This window comes from Chiloscyllium punctatum, chromosome 10, assembly GCF_047496795.1.
Source record: "Chiloscyllium punctatum isolate Juve2018m chromosome 10, sChiPun1.3, whole genome shotgun sequence".
Classification (NCBI taxonomy): domain Eukaryota; kingdom Metazoa; phylum Chordata; class Chondrichthyes; order Orectolobiformes; family Hemiscylliidae; genus Chiloscyllium; species Chiloscyllium punctatum.
Window position 1 is genome coordinate 35,495,869 of NC_092748.1, and position 18,390 is coordinate 35,514,258.

At 39.9% G+C, this 18,390-nt stretch overlaps 1 protein-coding gene across 8 annotated transcripts in view; it reads right to left on the reverse strand.

Moving 5' to 3' along the window:
- Positions 1–10,924: 10,924 nt before the first annotated feature.
- LOC140482036 (SPATS2-like protein) overlaps positions 10,925–18,390 on the reverse strand; it is a 150,467-nt gene continuing 143,001 nt past the window's right edge. For all 8 annotated transcript variants that reach the window (XM_072578906.1, XM_072578900.1, XM_072578901.1 and 5 more), the window contains 2 exons: positions 17,149–17,333; positions 10,925–15,089 (listed from right to left, as the gene is read on the reverse strand). In XM_072578906.1, the coding sequence (XP_072435007.1) occupies positions 14,682–15,089; positions 17,149–17,333 (593 nt within the window). In that variant the 3' untranslated portion in view covers positions 10,925–14,681. The remainder of the gene's footprint in view (positions 15,090–17,148; positions 17,334–18,390) is intronic.

The window sequence follows — 18,390 nt, forward strand, 5'->3', positions numbered from 1 at the left end:
CCGAACCACCGCTTGCTCGCCCGCTCCCCCTGGCGGCGGGAGGTCTGCCATCGCCCCATTGCCACGCCCCTTCGGGATGGAGAAGGAGATGGACCCGCAAGAGGGGAGCTCTTCTTCCTCGTATGTCCCCCTGGTGGCCGCAGAGAGAATTCTTTCCGAAGGAGTAATCACACTCCATTTACCTTCAGCGCAATCGACCTAGACTCAAGAAGTCAAGTCCTATGTTTGTGGCACAGAATTGAATGAGTTGCATGTCAACTTTTGCCATGCCATTTCAGTGATTTTGACTTTTGTGTATGTGACAGACAAAACCAAAAGCCACCATGCAATTTTTGGGGGACTATATTTCTTCTGTTTGTCTCGAAGTTAGTCAAGATAGAGTGGTGAACTGTAATTTACTGGTTATTTCCTGCCTTAACACAGAGGGTCACCTTGGTAAATAAATTAAAAAGTGCTAGGAATGGACTAAGCCTTTGATTATTAATTAAATTAACTTCTAACACACATTAAAGAGGCTCCTTTTTTTCCTGTTTATGTTATTAAACAATTCACAGTTTACAAAACAATTAACATTAACACGTGTCTTCAGAGAAACAGCGGTTTTACAAGGGAGAGGAGCAGCAAAGCCAGGCCCCAAGCCCTACCATTCAACCAGTTTTCAGGGAAATGAAAAACCTCAAATCTCAAGAGGCTCCTTCTTATTTTGGTGGCCAGTGCCACAATTGGCAGACCCTCTTAACGACGTTCAGCTGAAGAGTAGAGAATCACAAGGTTTTGAGGGTTATAGACTCATAATGTCATATAGCATGGAAACAGACCATTTAGTCCAATATATCTATGCAAACCTGATATCCCAAACTAACCCAATCCCATTTGCTTGCATTTGGCCGATATCCCTATAAATCTTTCCTATTCAGGTAGCTGTCCAAAGGTCTTTTAAATGTTGCAATTCTACTTGCATCTACCACTTCTTCTGTCAATTCATTCCACATACTGTGTGAAAAGGTTGCCCGTCGGGTATTTTAGAAATAATGACCACTAGCGAAGCTCACAAATACAAGGCAATTGACCATCATTGCTGCAGCACAGGCCATAACTACATATAGACATGACTTTATCAAAGGTTCCCTATTCAGAACCTGAAATAATTTTAAAAATACACCAATCAAGAAAGTAAAAAAGACATACAGGCCCGTGCAAGTGATTCACTGGATCAAAGTGGTTAAAGTGAGGCAAACTTTGGGCAGAATGATTTGTACTTTAATGATCCCAAAATTACCAGGCATACAAATATATAACTTATATACAATATATACACAATCTAATAATGGACAAGGGACAGATTAGCAGAACTCCAGACTGTCCAGTACAAAACTGGACAATTGGCCATTCTTGATTGAAGAAGACATTTGGCACACACTGGAGACTTTCTGGAACACTTTGTTAAGACTTTATCAACACTGTATGGTCATTTTTTCTAGAACTCCAGATTCATTGAGACACTGCATTCTTCAGCCACTGGCAACTGTGGGAGACGGGCTATTACCATCAGCAACTGTGCCAGAGGGTCAAGCTCAGGATCTGGAAAAAGAGGAGAAGGAAGATGACAAGGAGGTGGTTTAGTTGGAAGTGAAAATGGGACCAGGGAATGCTGGCCTGCACTTAAGTAGCACTTTGCAGTTGGCGTGTACCATCATGTCCTTTTAATATCTTATTTGTTTCAACAAGATCACCTCTCTTTGCCACTGGGAAAGACACTGACCACCCTGAATTGAAGACTCCTTTTGAGAGGGATTCTACACCTTTAAACCTCAGACTGCCTTTGCCACCTTCCTGTCCTGCCATGGCAGAGGTGCCTTTAATGAATTTATCATCTATTGTCTTCCCTTTCAACATCTGACTCGAAGAAAACAATGAAAAAGCTACTTAATTCTGCCACTTCCAATTGCCATAATCAGTCTTTAGAATAATAGAAAAAGAATAGCGTAGAAAGAAGCCATTCAGCCCATTATGCTTGTGCCAGTCTTTATCAAGAGTAAAAAGGAAAACGCAGCATAACCAAGATGTCAAACTCGTCATCCTGGTGCTTACCCTTCATTACTTTGTAAACCTGAATCAAATCTCTTCTTGCTTCACTGTCCCAAAAACAAGAAGAAAGCCAGCATATGTAATAGAACCTCATAGCTAAAATGTTGCACCCTCCACATAACAAAGTGACCAGAACTGTCAGCTGTACTTTAAATGAGTTGAAGGAACTCATGTTTTAAACAATTGGGTTTAACCTCCCTACTTTTATAACCTGTTCCTCATCTCATAAAGGAAAGCATCCTATACGCTTACTTAATGAACTGACCTGTCCTTCTACCTTCAAGGACCTGTGGACACATTTTCCAAAGTGTTTCTGATCCTAGTTACATGCGGACTAGGGGTGAGGTTGCCCAATTTGTTACTGTTCCAAATGGGGTATCCCAAATCATTAAGTTCCCAATGAGGCAGGTTGACTTGGCTCCCCCTCTTTGTTCACCATACCCTGCCCCCAACCCGTACCCCCTCACTTGTTCACAGAAAATTTACTTTCCAAATGAATCTCTTCTCTTGTGGGTACCTTTCTCCAATTCCAAGTGGACTCAACTTTTAAAGGAGCCAATTTAACTAGGTTTCCTTCAAAATATGAATTTGCTAACTACTAAACGCAAGAAAAATTGATAATCAACACACATTCACACAGTTTAAAAAATAAGAGGTGAGTCCAAACAGATGAATGTTTTTTTCAGAAAAACAGCATATCAACCTGTAGTTTGTTCACAAATGTGAATAATTAAATGTTGTGGTTGTTGCATTGAGGTTACTAGAAACATTGACATTGGGACTGCCTAATTTTTAATTTTGGAAACTGGTTGAGATTCTGTTGTTCTAATTCCTTTCAACCCAAATTGAATTCCAGCATTCAGGATGTAAAAGAGTCCTTTTGTTGTTTGGTTGACTGTGGCATTGACAGAACATTAACACCCAAACCCAGGTTAGTACCCACCTGTAACTTAGTCCACTAGCACCTTGCGGTAGCACTGTGTCTGGCTTTTTAACCCTTGTTTTTGTATGTTCTTTGTAGGGACAAAAAAAAGCCCAAAAAATATCTGCAGTTTGGAATGTAATCCAGAGGGGAAGGCTTGCTGTTGAGCAGGGATTTGGCAGCTCTTTATCAGCTTACCTTTGTAGGCACAAGAATCACAGTTCAGTCTGTTTAAACTAGGCTTTTCCTTTTTTGATGCTCAATGTGGGAGCTCAGCGACATAGCTGATATCCTTGGCTCCTTCATGTGCAGGAAGTGTGTCCAGTTGCAGCCCTTGTTAGACTGCATGACGGCAGTGATACTGGGGATGGACTCATTATGGAGCAAATGCGATGCTGAAGGGGTCATGGATGGCACATTTAGTGAATTGGTCACACCATAGATTAGGATTGCTGAGGGAGCAAAGGAATGGGTGACTAAAAGGCAGAGATTGAGCAGGAAGGCAGTGCAGGTGTCCCCTGCAATTATCTCCTTCCAAAACAGGTATACCAGTTTGGATACTGTTGGGGGAGATGGCTCACCAGGGGAAGGCAGCAGTAACCAGGTTCACGGCGCCGTGGCTGGCTCTGCTGTACAGAAGGGTGGGAAAGAGAGTGGAAGAGTTATAGTCACAGGGGATTCAACTGTAAGGTGAGTAGGTAGGCATTTTTGTGGTCAAAAACGAGACTCCCGAATGGTATGTTGCCTCCCAGGTGCACGGGTCAGGGATTGACTGCAGAAAATTATCAAAGGGGAGGGTGAACAGCCAGTTGACATGGTGCATGCAGGCACCAATGATATAGGTAAAAAAATGGGATCAGGCCCGAATGAAGAATTTAGGGAGTTAGGAAACAAGTTAAAATGTAGGACTTTAGAGGTAGTAATCTCAGGATTGCTACCAGTGCCACGTGTGAGTCAGAGTAGGAATGATAGAATATTCAGGATAAATACATGGCTTGAGAAATGATGCAGGAGGGAGTGGTTCAGGTTTTTGGGACATTGGGTCCGGTTCTGGGGGAGGTGGGACTACTACAAATTGGATGGCCTACACCTGGGCTGGACTGGAACCAAAATTCTCAGGGGTGCTTTTGCTAACGCTATTAGGGAGGGTTTAAACTAATGTAGCAAGGGGATGGGAACCAAATGAGGAGGTTAGTGGACAGTAGGGAGGTAGTAACTAAAGCCTGTAACAAACTAGATCATGAAGTCAGCGTGACTAAGGGGAAGAGTAGGCAGGAAGCGATAGATGAACGCAGAGGGACTGGTGTTCTGAGGTGTATTTGTTTTAATGCAAGAAGTATAGTAGGTTAGGCAAATGCACTTAGGGTTGGATTAGTACCTGGGAGTATGATGTTATTGCTATTACTGAGACTTGGCTGAGGGAAAGGCATGATTGGCAACTAGATGTCCCAGGATATCGATGCTTCAGGCGAGATAGAGAGGAAGGTAAAAGGGATGGAGGAGTTGCATTACTGTCAAAGAAGATATCACAGCTGTGCTGAAGGAGGGCATGATGGATGACTCAAGCAGTGAGGCAATATGGGCAGAGCTCAGAAATAGGAAGGGTGCGGTAACAATGTTGGGATTGTACTACAGGCCTCCCAACAATGAATGTGAGATAGAGATACAAATTTGTAGAGAGGTAATAGAAAGATCTAGGAGCAACAGGGTGGTGGTATAGGACATTTTAATTTTCCCAACATTGACTGGGATTCACTTAGTGTTAGAGGATTGGATGGAGCAGAGTTTATAAGGAGCATCCAGGAGGATTTTCTAGAGCAGTATGCAAAAAGTCCAACTCATGAAGGGGCCATACTGGACCTGGTGTTAGGAAATGAGTCCGGCCAGGTGTTTGAAGTTTCAATGGGGGTTACTTTGGGAATAGTGATCACAATTCCATAAATTTTAGGATACACATGGACAAAGATGAGTGTGGTCCTAAAGGAAGAGTGCTAAGTTGGGGAAAGGCCAATTATACCAAAATTCAGCAGGAGCTGGGGAGTGGAGATGGAGAGTAGCTGTTTGAAGGGAAAAAGACATTCGATATGTGGGAGGCTTTTAAAGAGAGGTTGATTAGAGTTCAGGAGAGATATGTTCCTGTGAAAATGAGGGGTAGAAATGGCAAGATTAGGGAACCATGGATGACAAGTGAAATTGTGAGACTAGCCAAGAAGAAAAAGGATGCGTACATAAGGTCTAAGCAACTCAGGTCAAAAGAACCTTTGGAAGAATATCGGGAATGTTGGACCAATTTGAAATGAGGAATTAAGAGGGCTAAAAGAGATTAGATTAGATTAGATTCCCAAAAGTATGGAAGCAGGCCCCACACCGACCTATGAAGAGTAACACACCCCAACCCTATATTTACTCCTGACCAATGCACCTAACACCACAGGCAGTTTAGCATGGCCAATTCACCTGATCTGCACACGTTTGGATTGTGGGAGGAAATCAGAGCACACCCACGCAGACACAGGGAGAATGTGCAAACTCCACACAGACAGTCACCTGAGGCTGGAATTGAACCCGGGTCCCTGGCACCTTGAGGTGGTAATGTTAACCGCTAAGCCACCATAGCACCCTAAATGTCATGAGATATCCTTAGCTAGCAGGGTTAAGGAAAACCCCAAAGACTTTTATACACATATAAGGAGCAAGACAGAAAGGGTTGGCACACTCAAGGACAAATGTGTGGAGTCGGTGAAAATGGGTGGAGATTCTTTATGAGTACTTTGCATCGGTATTCACTGACGAGAGGGACATGGCGGATGTTGAGGTTCAGGATAGATCATTGATTACTCTAGGTCAAGTCGGCATAAGGAGGGAGGAAGGGTTGTGTATTTGAAAAGGCATTAGACAAGTCCCCAGGCCTGATGGGATCTATCCCAACTTACTGAGGGAAGAGAGAGGGAAATAGCTGGGACTTTAACAGATACCTTTGCAGCATCCTTGAAAATGGCGGAGGTCCCAGAAAACTTGAGAATTGCTAATGTTGTCCCCTTATTTAAGAAGGGTAGCAGGGATAATTCAGGTAATTACAGACTTGTGATCCTGACGTCACTGGTAGGGAAGCTACTGGAGAAGATACTAAAGGATAGAATATCTACCCGTTTAGAAGAAAATGGGCTTATCAGAGATAGGCAGCATGGTTTTGTGCAGGGAAGGTCATGTCTTTCAAACCTAATTGAATTCTTTGAAGAAGTGACAAAGTTGATTGATGAGGAAAGGGATACAGATGTCATATACATGGACTTTAGTAAGGCATTTGATCAGGTTTCCTATGGTAGGCTGATGAAGAAGGTGAAGTCACATGGGGTCCAGGGTGTTCCAGCTAGATGGATAGAGAATTGGTTGGACAACAGGAGACAGAGAGTAGTAGTGGAAGGGAGCTTCTCAAAATGGAGACTTCTGACCAATGGTGTCCCCCAGGGATCCGTGCTGGGACCACAGTTGTTTGAGATATACATAAATGATTTGGAGGAAGGTGTAGGTTGCCTTATTAGCAAGTTTGCAGATGACGCTAAGATTAGTGGAGTGGCAGACAGTGAAGGGGACTGTCAGAGAATACAACAGAATATAGATAGATTGGAGAGTTGGGCAGAGAAATAGCAGATGGAGTGCAATCTGGACAAATGCGAGATGATGCATTTTGGAAGATGCAATTCCAGAGTGAACTATACAGTAAATGGAAAAGTCCTGGGGAAAATTGATGTACAGAGAAATCTGGATGATGAGGTCCATTGTTCCCTGAAGGTGGCAACGCAGGTCAGTAGAGTGGTTAAGAAGGTATACGGCATGCTTTCCTCCATCAGACAGGGTATTGAGTACAAGGGTTGGCAGGTCATGTTACAATTAGGGCGGCACGGTGGCACAGTGGTTAGCACTGCTGCCTCACAGCGCCAGGGACCTGGGTTCAATTCCCGCCTCAGGCGACTGACTGTGTGGAGTTTGCACATTCTCCCCGTGTCTGTGTGGGTTTCCTCCCACAGTCCAAAGATGTGCAGGTCAGGTGAATTGGCCATGCTAAATTGCCCGTAGTGTTAGGTAAGGGGTAAATGTAGAGGTATGGGTGGGTTGCGCTTCGGCGGGGCGGTGTGGACTTGTTGGGCCAAAGGTCCTGTTTCCACACTGTAAGTAATCTAATTGTATAAGATTTTGGTTCAGCCACATTTGGAATACTGCATACGGTTCTGGTCGCCGCATTACCCAAAGGATGTGGAGCGGGCACAGAGGAGGTTCACCTGGATATTGCTTGGTATTGAGGGTGCTAGCTATGAGGAGAGGTTGAGTAGATTAGGATTATTTTCATTGAAACGAAGGTGGTTGAGGGGGTACCTGACTGAGGCCGACAAAATCATGAAAGGTGTAGGCAGTGTGGATGACAAGAAACTTTTTCCCAGAGTGGAGGACTCTGTTATTAGGAGTCACGAGTTCAAAGTGACAGGGGAAAGGTTGAGGGGAGATATACATGGAAAGTTCTTTATGCGGAGGGGGGGTGGGGGGGGGGGGGGGTGGTGGGGTGGTGGAGGGGGCCTGGAATGCATCACCAGCGGAGGTGGTAGGGCTGGGAATGATAGCGCCATTTAAGATGTATATAGACAGATACATGAATGGGCAGGGAGCAAAGGAATACAGATCCTTAGAAAATAGGCAGCAAATTTAGACAGAGGATAAGGATCAGCGCAGGCTTCAAGGGCCAAAGGGCATGTTCCTGTGTTGTGATGTTCTTTGTTCTTTAGTTTGACCAATTGATTTGCATCTCAAATACAGCACCTGAGATTTACCTTTAAAATAAGAAAAAAGTTCTGGTTTAGGCTATCTTCTTAATATATTTTGGGGGGATCATGTCTGTAACACCTCTAAACTAATTTAAATGGAGTAAGACTATGGATTAATTGGATATGTCTCTGATGACAAACAGGAGGTTTCATCCTTTTTCCCAGTCAGAGAATCATAAAGTCGTTGAGTTATACAACATGGAAACAGAGCCTTTGGTCCAACTCATTCATGCCAACAAGATATCCTACTACAATTTGCTAGTATTAGGCCCATATGCCGCTAAACCTTTCCTATTCATGTTTCAATCCAGTGCCTTTTAAATCATAAAGCATTAAACCTTAGGAAATAAATTAATGTATCTTCTCACTACTACTTATTGCACTAAGTTAAATGTTAGACTCCAATAGATTTTATCACTTAAGAATAAGATAAATAATGGAATCATGAGTTTATTTCATTTTTGCTTGTATTTTGTTGCCCACTCCATTAGGTGCTGCTGACTGCGACCTTGGTATTCTCCCTTCACCCACATCCCTCTGCTGCCATCAGAATAGATTACTTACAGTATGGAAACAGACTCTTCGGCCCAACAAGTCCACGCCGACCCTCCGAAGAGTAACCCACCCAGACCCATTTACCAACATTTACCCATGACTAATGTCCCTATCACTGGAGGCAATTTAACATGGTCAATTCACCTGACTTGCACATTTTTGAATTGTGGGAGGAAACCCACTCAGACACGGGGAGAACATGTAAACTCCACACAAACGCCTGAGGCAGGAAACAAGCCCGGGTCCCTGGCACTGTGAGCCAGCAGTGCTAACCACTGAGCCATCATGATCTACTGATGAGTGAAGTGGCTCTTAGTATCCTCAGCAACCTCCCAGCAAATGTTCAGCATATCTTTTCCATCTGCTGATTTCCTTCCAGTTTTTGCAGGGAAGAATGAGGACATGGACTACATCTGGCATTTCACTGGGAGTCTAAAAATAGGCTGTATAAAATCTGTCGGTGAAAGTGAAGACTGCAGATGCTGGAGATCAGAGTCAAGATTAGAGTGGTGCTGGAAAAGCACAGCAGGTCAGGCAGCATCCAAGGAGCAGGAAAATCAACATTTCGTTCAAAAGCCCTTGATCATGATTCCTGATGAAGGGCTTTTGCCCAAAACGTCGATTTTCCTGTTCCTTGGATGCTGCCTGACTTGCTGTGCTTTTCCAGCACCACTCTAATATTGTATAAAATTTGTATCATTTCCTTGCATCTATATTAAATTTCCTTCCGTGAGGAGTGTGACAGACTTTCAGTAAATAAACAAAGTTACTCTTTGACATATGGAGAGGGTTTCGGGGATCAGGCAATACTACCAATCCTGTGAAAGCGAGAGCCTGTGGTTGTTCTGAGAGAGCAAGATTTGAACAGCGAGGGTCGTGTTTCTCATGCATTACTTAAAAAAAGAGTGTAAGTATGGAACAAGCAAGGGCCCAGCTACGTAAAGTCAGTGGACACAGGACAAGTGCCTCAAATATGGGACAAAATCATAACCAACTAGTTACCCCTATTACGTACATAGCTGAGAATACCATTAGGCCTTTTATGGTCAGGAAACTACAAAACTGAAAGTATTGTTCCCACAGCAGTTTTCTTCCATAATGGAAATCCAAAAGACTAAATGTCCCCCATATAATGTTATTAGACAACCACTTGAGACAGCAGGAAGAGTTCCTCTGTAAAGGAAATTCGAAAAATTAAGAGTCCACCAGATAAAGTAATGGATCAATTGCTCGGTTACAAAGAACAATATTCTCCACAAATGCCTTCTTGCAGACACAAGATCCTCCAGAACAGCAATGATTTACAGAGCAGTCAAAATCAAAATCAAAATCTACATTCCTTAAGCAATCTACAGTCCTTAAAAAATCAATGAAACTTGATCAGTGATCAAGTATGAAGAGAATGCCATCTAGCAGAATTGTTAGACTTTGAGACTGTCTGAATTTCTGAAGTCAAAGGCTTGGGACACTTGGAGTTGTGAGAAATGCAAATGCAGTTAAATATCAAAGGTACATATGTTAACAATGGGGAGAAATAAAACTTGGAGGTAGATGTTGCAGTAAGGTAATGTTTCTTCAAGAGTTAATATTTCTGAAAGGATTAAGTTGGAGGGTACAGTAAGCTCCACTCAATCCAATGATGTCGTACAGTTTTGTTGTGGGGAAAAGGGCAGTCTCAGTCAAGTTCCCAATGCAGGTAGATGTGTCACTAGTGGCTCTTAATTGGCTACTTAGTCATTTTGTGGAACTGTGGTAGTGTCCCTACTTTTGGACCGGGAGGTCTGGGTTCAAGTCCCACCTACTCCAGTGTTATGTGATAGCTTAAATGAACAGATTGCTTAGGAAGTAAGGAAAAAATTAGACTATGTAACTTGTACCTATTGCAATCATACAATGAATCCACAAGAGAAGTCTATTTTTGACTCTTGTCAAATGGTTCGATCGCTTCCACTGTTAACCAAATAGGTCCTTAGACTCAATAGTAAAAGGGAAATTGTGACAGCACTCTGCTCTAAGCAGAACTTGGGAGAGATTTCCTCTGCAGCACATTAAACAGTCTTTATCTGACATCTTAAGCTGAAGCTCTCTTAATACAATCAAAATCCTGCAATCCTGGTTAATAGTCCCTCAACCAACACCACCAAAAGATGTTTTTGCTGTGAACAAACTGGTTGTTATCTTTGTTTAGCAAACAGTGATTTAAAAGTAGTCCATTAACTGTGAAGTACTTGGGACAACCTGAGAGTGGGCAATTTGCTAAATAAATAAAAATTCTCTCTTAACTTGGACATGCATCTACAGAAACACACATCCCCATCTTTTTGAACTTTTGCCTCAACTGGTCTCCCTGAAAACCATTCCAGTATTTGCATTAAAAGACAATTTTTAGAAACTTTCATCAAGATAACCCTTAGTTTTCTCAGAGATAAGAAGTTTGAATGCCTACCCATTTAAAACTTTAAAACCTTTTCAGTTATTATATCATAAACCGAACACCACAGAAAAGAGACCGACACCAGTTTCAGAATGAATGATACATGAACATTTATTTAAGTTTTCTTTTGAACTAAAATTAATGTGAACACATTTGCAGACAGGTTACAGGCAGACCTCAAGACAGTTTGTTTGTAATCCTTGCTAAGGGTGCAAGATTATTCCGCAAAGCAACAACTATAAATGCTGTAGCCAAGCTAGGAATACTGGACTGGATAATAATTTAGTATTAGAGAAATAGTAAAAATATTTTTGTATATAAAATCATTTGATTATGTTGGCAGATGTTTATGGCTTTTAGTACAACAGTTGGATAGATCATTTCAGTTGACCTAATCAAAACTATACTTGCAAATCTCAGAGATTGTAGCAGAGGCCTACTGATTCTGGACTGCAAATGAGTAAAATCATTTAATCTGTGCTGTAATTCTTCAACCTGTTATGGATAGTTCTCTCACACTGGATGTATTACTGAAATTAATTCTTGAAGCAGCAATATTGACAGATACAATATTATTTTTGGCATTCATCATCTCCTTACTAAAATAACAGTGTTGTTGTGACTTGTATGATGAAATTAAAGAGTCACTTTTCATCATTATTGTGCAAAGCTAAGTTTGTAACTTAACACAGGAGTACAAATAATAGGACTTTATCAGCAAACACACATCAGTATATCACAGCAAATTGTTTCTGAGATTGAAAGTCTCCAATACTTCAAATGGGAACAGCTAGCTTATGACTCAAGTAGTACTGTAAGTGTTGGGAACGACAAAAATTGGGTTTATTCCAACCCAATGTACTCCTGCCTGGATAAATCGTCAATGTGAGCAGTACACTTGCCATATTATAATTTCTTCAGTTCTTGCTGCAGTTGCACAAGGAAATTTTAGTTATCAACCAGTTAATGGTGTGAGTGTTGTCTAGTGCTGGCGTACGATGATTGCTGTCTGATCCTGTTGGGTTTTGCAATTTGTTTTTCATATGGTAGTTTTGGTGCAAAAAGTTATGTCCCATTTGCTTCATGAAGTAAAAGTCTCTACATTAAGATAAGCTTCTGCATTGTGTAAGCCACATTCCACAATGTCAATTTTCCCAGAATAGGCAGCACTAAGACCCAGCAATGGCTTCCCTCTGAGATGGATATTTTAAAAATAGACAAATGCAGTCAGATTGATGAAACAAAAGATTCTCTTTTCTTTTTGACTGAAACTGGAAAGGTACCATTTCCAGGTTCAGGTTCATGGTTATCCTTAAATGGACCACTAAGTGAACATTTACGTCCATTAGTCTTCAACCATCATACCAACAATAACATCATAAACTGATTGGAAAGCAGATTAAAAGAAAACAATTTTAAGCAGTGTAAATTGTATATTTAAAGCTGAGAATATACAAAAGATTGATAACCATCCTCATTCTTTAAGGAATTCACCTGTATTACATTTACAGCTTCAGATAATTAACTCTGACAAGACCCATAGAGCTCATCAGTTATTAGCAGCTTTCCAGGGATGAAACAAGCTTTTTTGAAATCAAACATGAGATTTATTTTTAAATGAGATTAAGTTTTCCTGACAGATGGCTCAACTCAGTTTAAGACTGAATTCGTTCTTCGAGTCGCCTCACTAATTAAAAAGAAGCACATATAAGACCTTAAGTGGGCTAACATTGTACCCTGTTTGTCTACTTAAATTTTAGATTAAACATAAGATACAAGATAAGCAATTCATGCCAGTGAATACAAGACATGTTGGACAACCAACATCAAGTTTGAGAGTCATGCCATGTTCTAGAGGCACCCTAATTTTAAGATGCACACTTGGTAAACATGATGGGTGGAATATGAAGCAGCAGTATGCATCATAACTCATTCTTGCATTCACTAGGCGCAGCTACAAGGATAAGCCAAGAGACTTCGCTGAATTGAAATCCTATTACATGACATATTTCAATTACTACTTAGTTCAAATTAGGATCTTCTAATTAATGTTTGGTCCATTTGTTTGGAACATTCACTTAATGACTCTATATTATTCAAGGCACTTTTCCTAAGTGAGAACATGATTATATTTTAATCATCCAAATCAACAATTGGTGAATGCAGAAACAATTCCTGTTTTTATGTGCAAATTTTAATTATTCACAGAAATCTTAAAATATCTTGGCAGATTTATAATTATTAATTAATTGAAACACTGGGAAACAAAAATATTTTAGCTTTTTAACCTGGGAAATAATAAACCAAACAAAATTATCACTGTGATCAATGATCCATGATCAATGATTCCTGAGTATGCTTCTGCTGATTTTTCTTTATGTTTTGGAAATATTGAAATTAACATTCAGAGTCAGCACTAAGGCCTGATGTTTTGCTATTGTACCAACTATGGAATCTCAAGTGGAATCTTTACATAACTGCTATATTTCCAAGTTCAATAGAGGATGTTCACAATTCATAAATTGAATACATAGTAATATTTAGTGTAAAATAACTTGAAACATTTAAAGTTGTATGGTTTTCCATTGATTTACGTAAAACCGTTTAAGGAAAGGTTAGATTTAACAGTAAACCGTGAGGAGGAAGGATGGTCCTTTAACATTCAAAATTATCATACCAGTTTCTCCCTATGATACAAATAAAATGGGAGCTTTAACATCTGCTAGCACCAGAAGTTACAAACAGAGTTATAGAAAGTTTAATTATGACTTGTAAGTCACAGTTTCGAACTGCGTTTCTATGGTAGAGCCAAATAATGATTTTTTTAAATTGCTTGATATGAACAAAATGTCCATGGGATTGCACCTGTCCTCATATATAATATGTATATGCTTTCCATGTATGTGGCACTTATACAATACAATGATTTCCTTGTCTATTTCCTTACAGAAGTCTTAAAATAATCTCGTAAAGGTTGTTGTATCATGTGTCAATTTGGAGAAGGAATGCAGGTTTATCTTCTTTGAACAAAAATATACATTTTCTGATAGGAAATGTAATTTTTTTTCCTAACACTGAAAGTGAATGCCTCACATAACTCACCATAATTTTAGTCAACATGTTTCTAGTTGACCACTGGGTTTGTGAAGTTGGAAGGTATAATGTAGACACTCTATTCACTCCTCAGAGCTCTCTTTACAGAATTAGTGACCTGAATCAAGAGATAAAGGTGGTCATTTGATCTCTGAAACCATGTCTAGGACATAGTGAACTAGAAAAGTCATAAGGGTGCCAGAAATCAAAGGGACTTTTAAAAAAAAATGTAATCACTGAAATAATTTGAATCTTCACTGGAATTTTGACATTTTCTATCAGATTTTAAATCACTCATTGCTGTAGAACGTTACTAACTAGCTTTGCTAAAATGCCTTGGCAGTGTTGCTAAGAATGAATAATGTCATCAAGGTGACTTTTTGTTAAAGGGACAGTCCTCAACAAAACAATGCTTGATCATTGTTATTGGCTGTTTGGTGAACATGATGTGAGGTCATAATTTTCAAAAGATAAAGTTGCATCCCAAAGTTTTTCATGAATGGTCTATGTATTAAATCATTGCAACTTCAATAATTGAATTAATAGATTTAATGCCCTTTCAAGGCTTTTCATTCACTTCCTCCTCCCAAAATTATAATTAAAACTTTCTGTATTACCTACTTAAAATTCTTCACTCAATAAATGCAATTTTCAGCAATAAAAGGCCTACATTCATTTTTTTTAATCCAAGTCAAGAAAATAATCATTTTTTTCAAGTCTTAAATTGGCAGAAATTGCATAAATGTAAATTATGAATGCTACTGCAAATAAATTAAGCCACTGCAGTCATTCTCTTAGGTAAAGACAACACTTTCGTATCAACAGATGTTTCTGGCTTTATGGGACATGATCTATACTGGGAAACTCTGTCACTGAGAACTACAGATATAGTGGTAGCTAGTTCAGGGGTTGCTGAGTTGGTGTTCATTTGAACTGGCAGTACAGTACTGTTAGAAGTAGAATCTGTTGGTAGCAGTTTGTCTACATCATGAGATGAACTCTGATGCTTAGACTTGCCATGTTGATTCTGGTTCTTAAAGCCATCTTGGGCACGTCCCTTTCGGCTCCTGTTCCTACACTCATCTGATCTTCCAGGAAGATGATTTTCATTGAGCCTGAGGCCTTGCGCTCGGGAATTCAATCCTCGTCTTTGACCAGATGGGCCATTACGTTGATAATTCTACATGAAAGGATGAGAAAGGAAAAACAAGTATTTATCAGCAGCAAAGAATACAATTGGACATCTCGGAAATTCCGTGTCATTTGTCATAAAACAAGACCAAGTATTACACTTGATTTAAAATAAAAGCAGGGTTTAATTCACATGGCAAAGAGTAGGAGCATTTGGGTTTCTAAAACACTGCAAAGTGTACAATGTAAACTTACGTCAGCTTTCCTTTTAACATGCAAATAGGCTATCACTTGTCATTGTGGATTTTTTCTCAAGTACGCATAATCTGTGAAAAACTAGAGTTTTAAAATAACCTCCCCTCTTTCCTAAACCATCAGGCCCTCCATTTCTTCCCCTGTGGCTGGATCCTGCATGTGAAAGGTCATAGTTTAAAGGTTAGTGAACAAGGGACCAGAAATTGGCCAGGACCAAATACAAAAAGTGCTGGAGAAATTCAGCAGGACTAACAGCACCTGTATATGGAGAAAAGGAGTTGATGTTTCAAGTCCAGTGAGCCTTTACCAAAACAATAATTCTCTTCCTTTCTCTACAGATGCTGCCAGAGCTGCTAAGTTTCTCCAGCACTTTTTGATTTTGTTTCAGATTTCCAGTGTCCATAGTCCTTTATTTTATTTGGACTATTGGCAGAACTTTTGTATTATTATTTTCTAACTAATATAATGACGGGAGTTGATGATTGTAGAATCTATTATTTAGGTTTACTGCTCAGTGCTGTACAGCAATTATAGAATCTGTATTATTATAACTTTTACTTAGATAAAATAAAACTAGTTAGTATGAAAGAAAGGTAAAAACTTAGTATTCTGGGAAGGCAAGACCAAATGAGCTGAAGGACCTTTAAATGTGAACCTATCACATTGTCTGGATGGCATTAAATTATTTTTCTCTCATGGTCCTCAAGATAGAAAGGCCTATAAATTCAGAAGTGTAAGAGTGCTCCCACTTGGGATAAATAATAGCCTCCTTGTGTTAGTAAATGACAGGCCCAACTTTGGACTCTCTTTGATGCTCAACTGCATTATTGATTTGGTCTTATATTGCAATCAGGAAAAACCAATCTCCATGCAGCCTAACATGCAGCCCTTCTGCTGCGACTAGACGTGAGGACTTTATAAAAAGATACTTATTTAAACCCAGAGCAGGATTGCTGATGTTCTCCTCTACAGCAATTATTATTGTGACTTTCTGACTTAGTTTTCATTTCCTGCCTGGCCTGTTTTGTCTTCCTGTTTGGCCTTGTTTCCTGACCATAGGTTCCTTTTCATTTACCTGAAGTTCTCAGAGGCACTAGCCGCTGCCTGATCTACCATTGTGCCATTTTTGGAAGGTGCCTAATATGCTCAGGTGCTGTGTGAGTCAGGAAAGTGAGACCCAAGATCAAGGGATCTTGGTCACAAATCAGGTGTAGTGATAGATCCCTTCAACAATGTGTGTGCCCCAACTATCAGACCCTAGTGCCATTGCTAGTAATAATAGGCACTCTCTGATCCAACAAGGCAATTCTACCTCATATAAATATGGTAATGACTAAGATTACTTCCATAATATCCAAGTATTAATCTGCCAGTAATTGAAATGGCTGATTTAATATCAAGCCACGTTTGGGAAGAAGCTGTAGTCCGAGGAGCAATATTTAAATTATTCAAATCAGTCACAAGATATCCTTTCAGTGTTCTTACAGAAAGCTTTTGTCTCATTATCATGGGCTGGAATCAAATTCAAATTCTAAATGTTATTTGCATATTATTTGTGCTTAATAGTACGCAGGTGTTGGGTATGAACTGGGCACTCAGCCACTCTAGGTCAAAACAGATGAAAACTAGTTGTTGAGTTATGAAATGTATATACTTGTATTGTATAACGCTGCAAATAAATGTGAAAGTGTAAAGATGGGTTCTGTTTCAATCCTTTATCAACAAGCTCTTTGGAGTTTTAACAATAAAGGCTAACATACCAAATCACCATCATTTTGTACAGACTATAATAGTATTTCAAAATCTGGTAGAAAAGAAAGATAGCAATAACAATGTTAATGTGACAATCTTACCGGTCTGTCTGCAGGTACCTTCTGAATACTAGAATTGTCCCTGGAATTCACTGCTTTAGAACTAACTGATGATAATGCAGCAAGTGAAGATGGCCCTGAAGAACTGCCTTGAGGATTCAGATGTGTTGGACTCAATGAGAAGGAGCACTGCAGTCTTGTAGAGTAGTTATTCTTTGGATGTGATACTGCACAGAAAAAAGATGTTTTCAAAAAACTGCTTTAAACATCATGTTTTAGAGCATGAATGACTTTTCTCTTAAATCACTTCAAAGAATTACCATTTGGTTTTTCAAAGGTTGGAAATTTGTAACTTTGTTCAAAGTGGAAATTCAACTTGTAGATATTTTCCAAGTCCAACTTTGAAGTAAAAGTCAGATTTAGCCTTTGAGGAAGTTGGAGTCCAGTTTGGGCAGTACCTGGCAGGATTGGTGGCAGCTGCATTGGCAAGGTGTGGTGAGGACTCAAAGTGGTGGGGGCACAATGGAGGCAAGTTGGTGCTAAACGATGGCAATTCATGTTCCAGTGTGCAGCACAGGGGTCATGTGGCTGACTGCCAGGCTGATAGTCCATGGTGGAGCATTTAACAAGAAGAACTGTAAAGTTCTTTACTTTTCTGCCTTTGTGTTCTATGTTTTTGTTTATTTTGTAGGTGAGTGGCGACACTATACAACACTTTTCACTATTTTGAAACAAAATACACATGACAGACAGGTAGATGGATAGACAGAGGGAAGAGAGACTGAATAATAGGCCAGATGGTGCTGGTTTCTATCAAATATCTGAAATCCCTTGCCTGAACGTGCAATTCACAACCAGAAAAGGACCTGATGCTAAAAAGTGACTCACAGCAGCTCAATATAAGAAAGGAATTTTTAAAACTACATGGTTAGTAAGGAGCATTGTCAGTGTGAAGCAGACTTCACTTGAGTGAGACAAAGGAAAGTAAGCATATCTGGTAATTTTATTCAAAGTGGGAATTCAATGCTGAGCAGAAGAGGTCTTGTAACTAAAGTTTCCATCGAGATGTAAACTCTCCAGATCTTCAGTGATACCTGGAGTGGAGTGATGTCACAAACTATTTAGTGATGCAATTGCAGGGAAAACATTTATGAAAGGATTAGCAAGTATTTCTAGTTTCTAAAGTGTTTTCTCACTTAAAACTAGCTTGTTAAGTAGAAGATTGATATTAGTATAAAATAAATTACAATTATGTTACAGGGTGTTGTGGTGGGCGATTCTAAC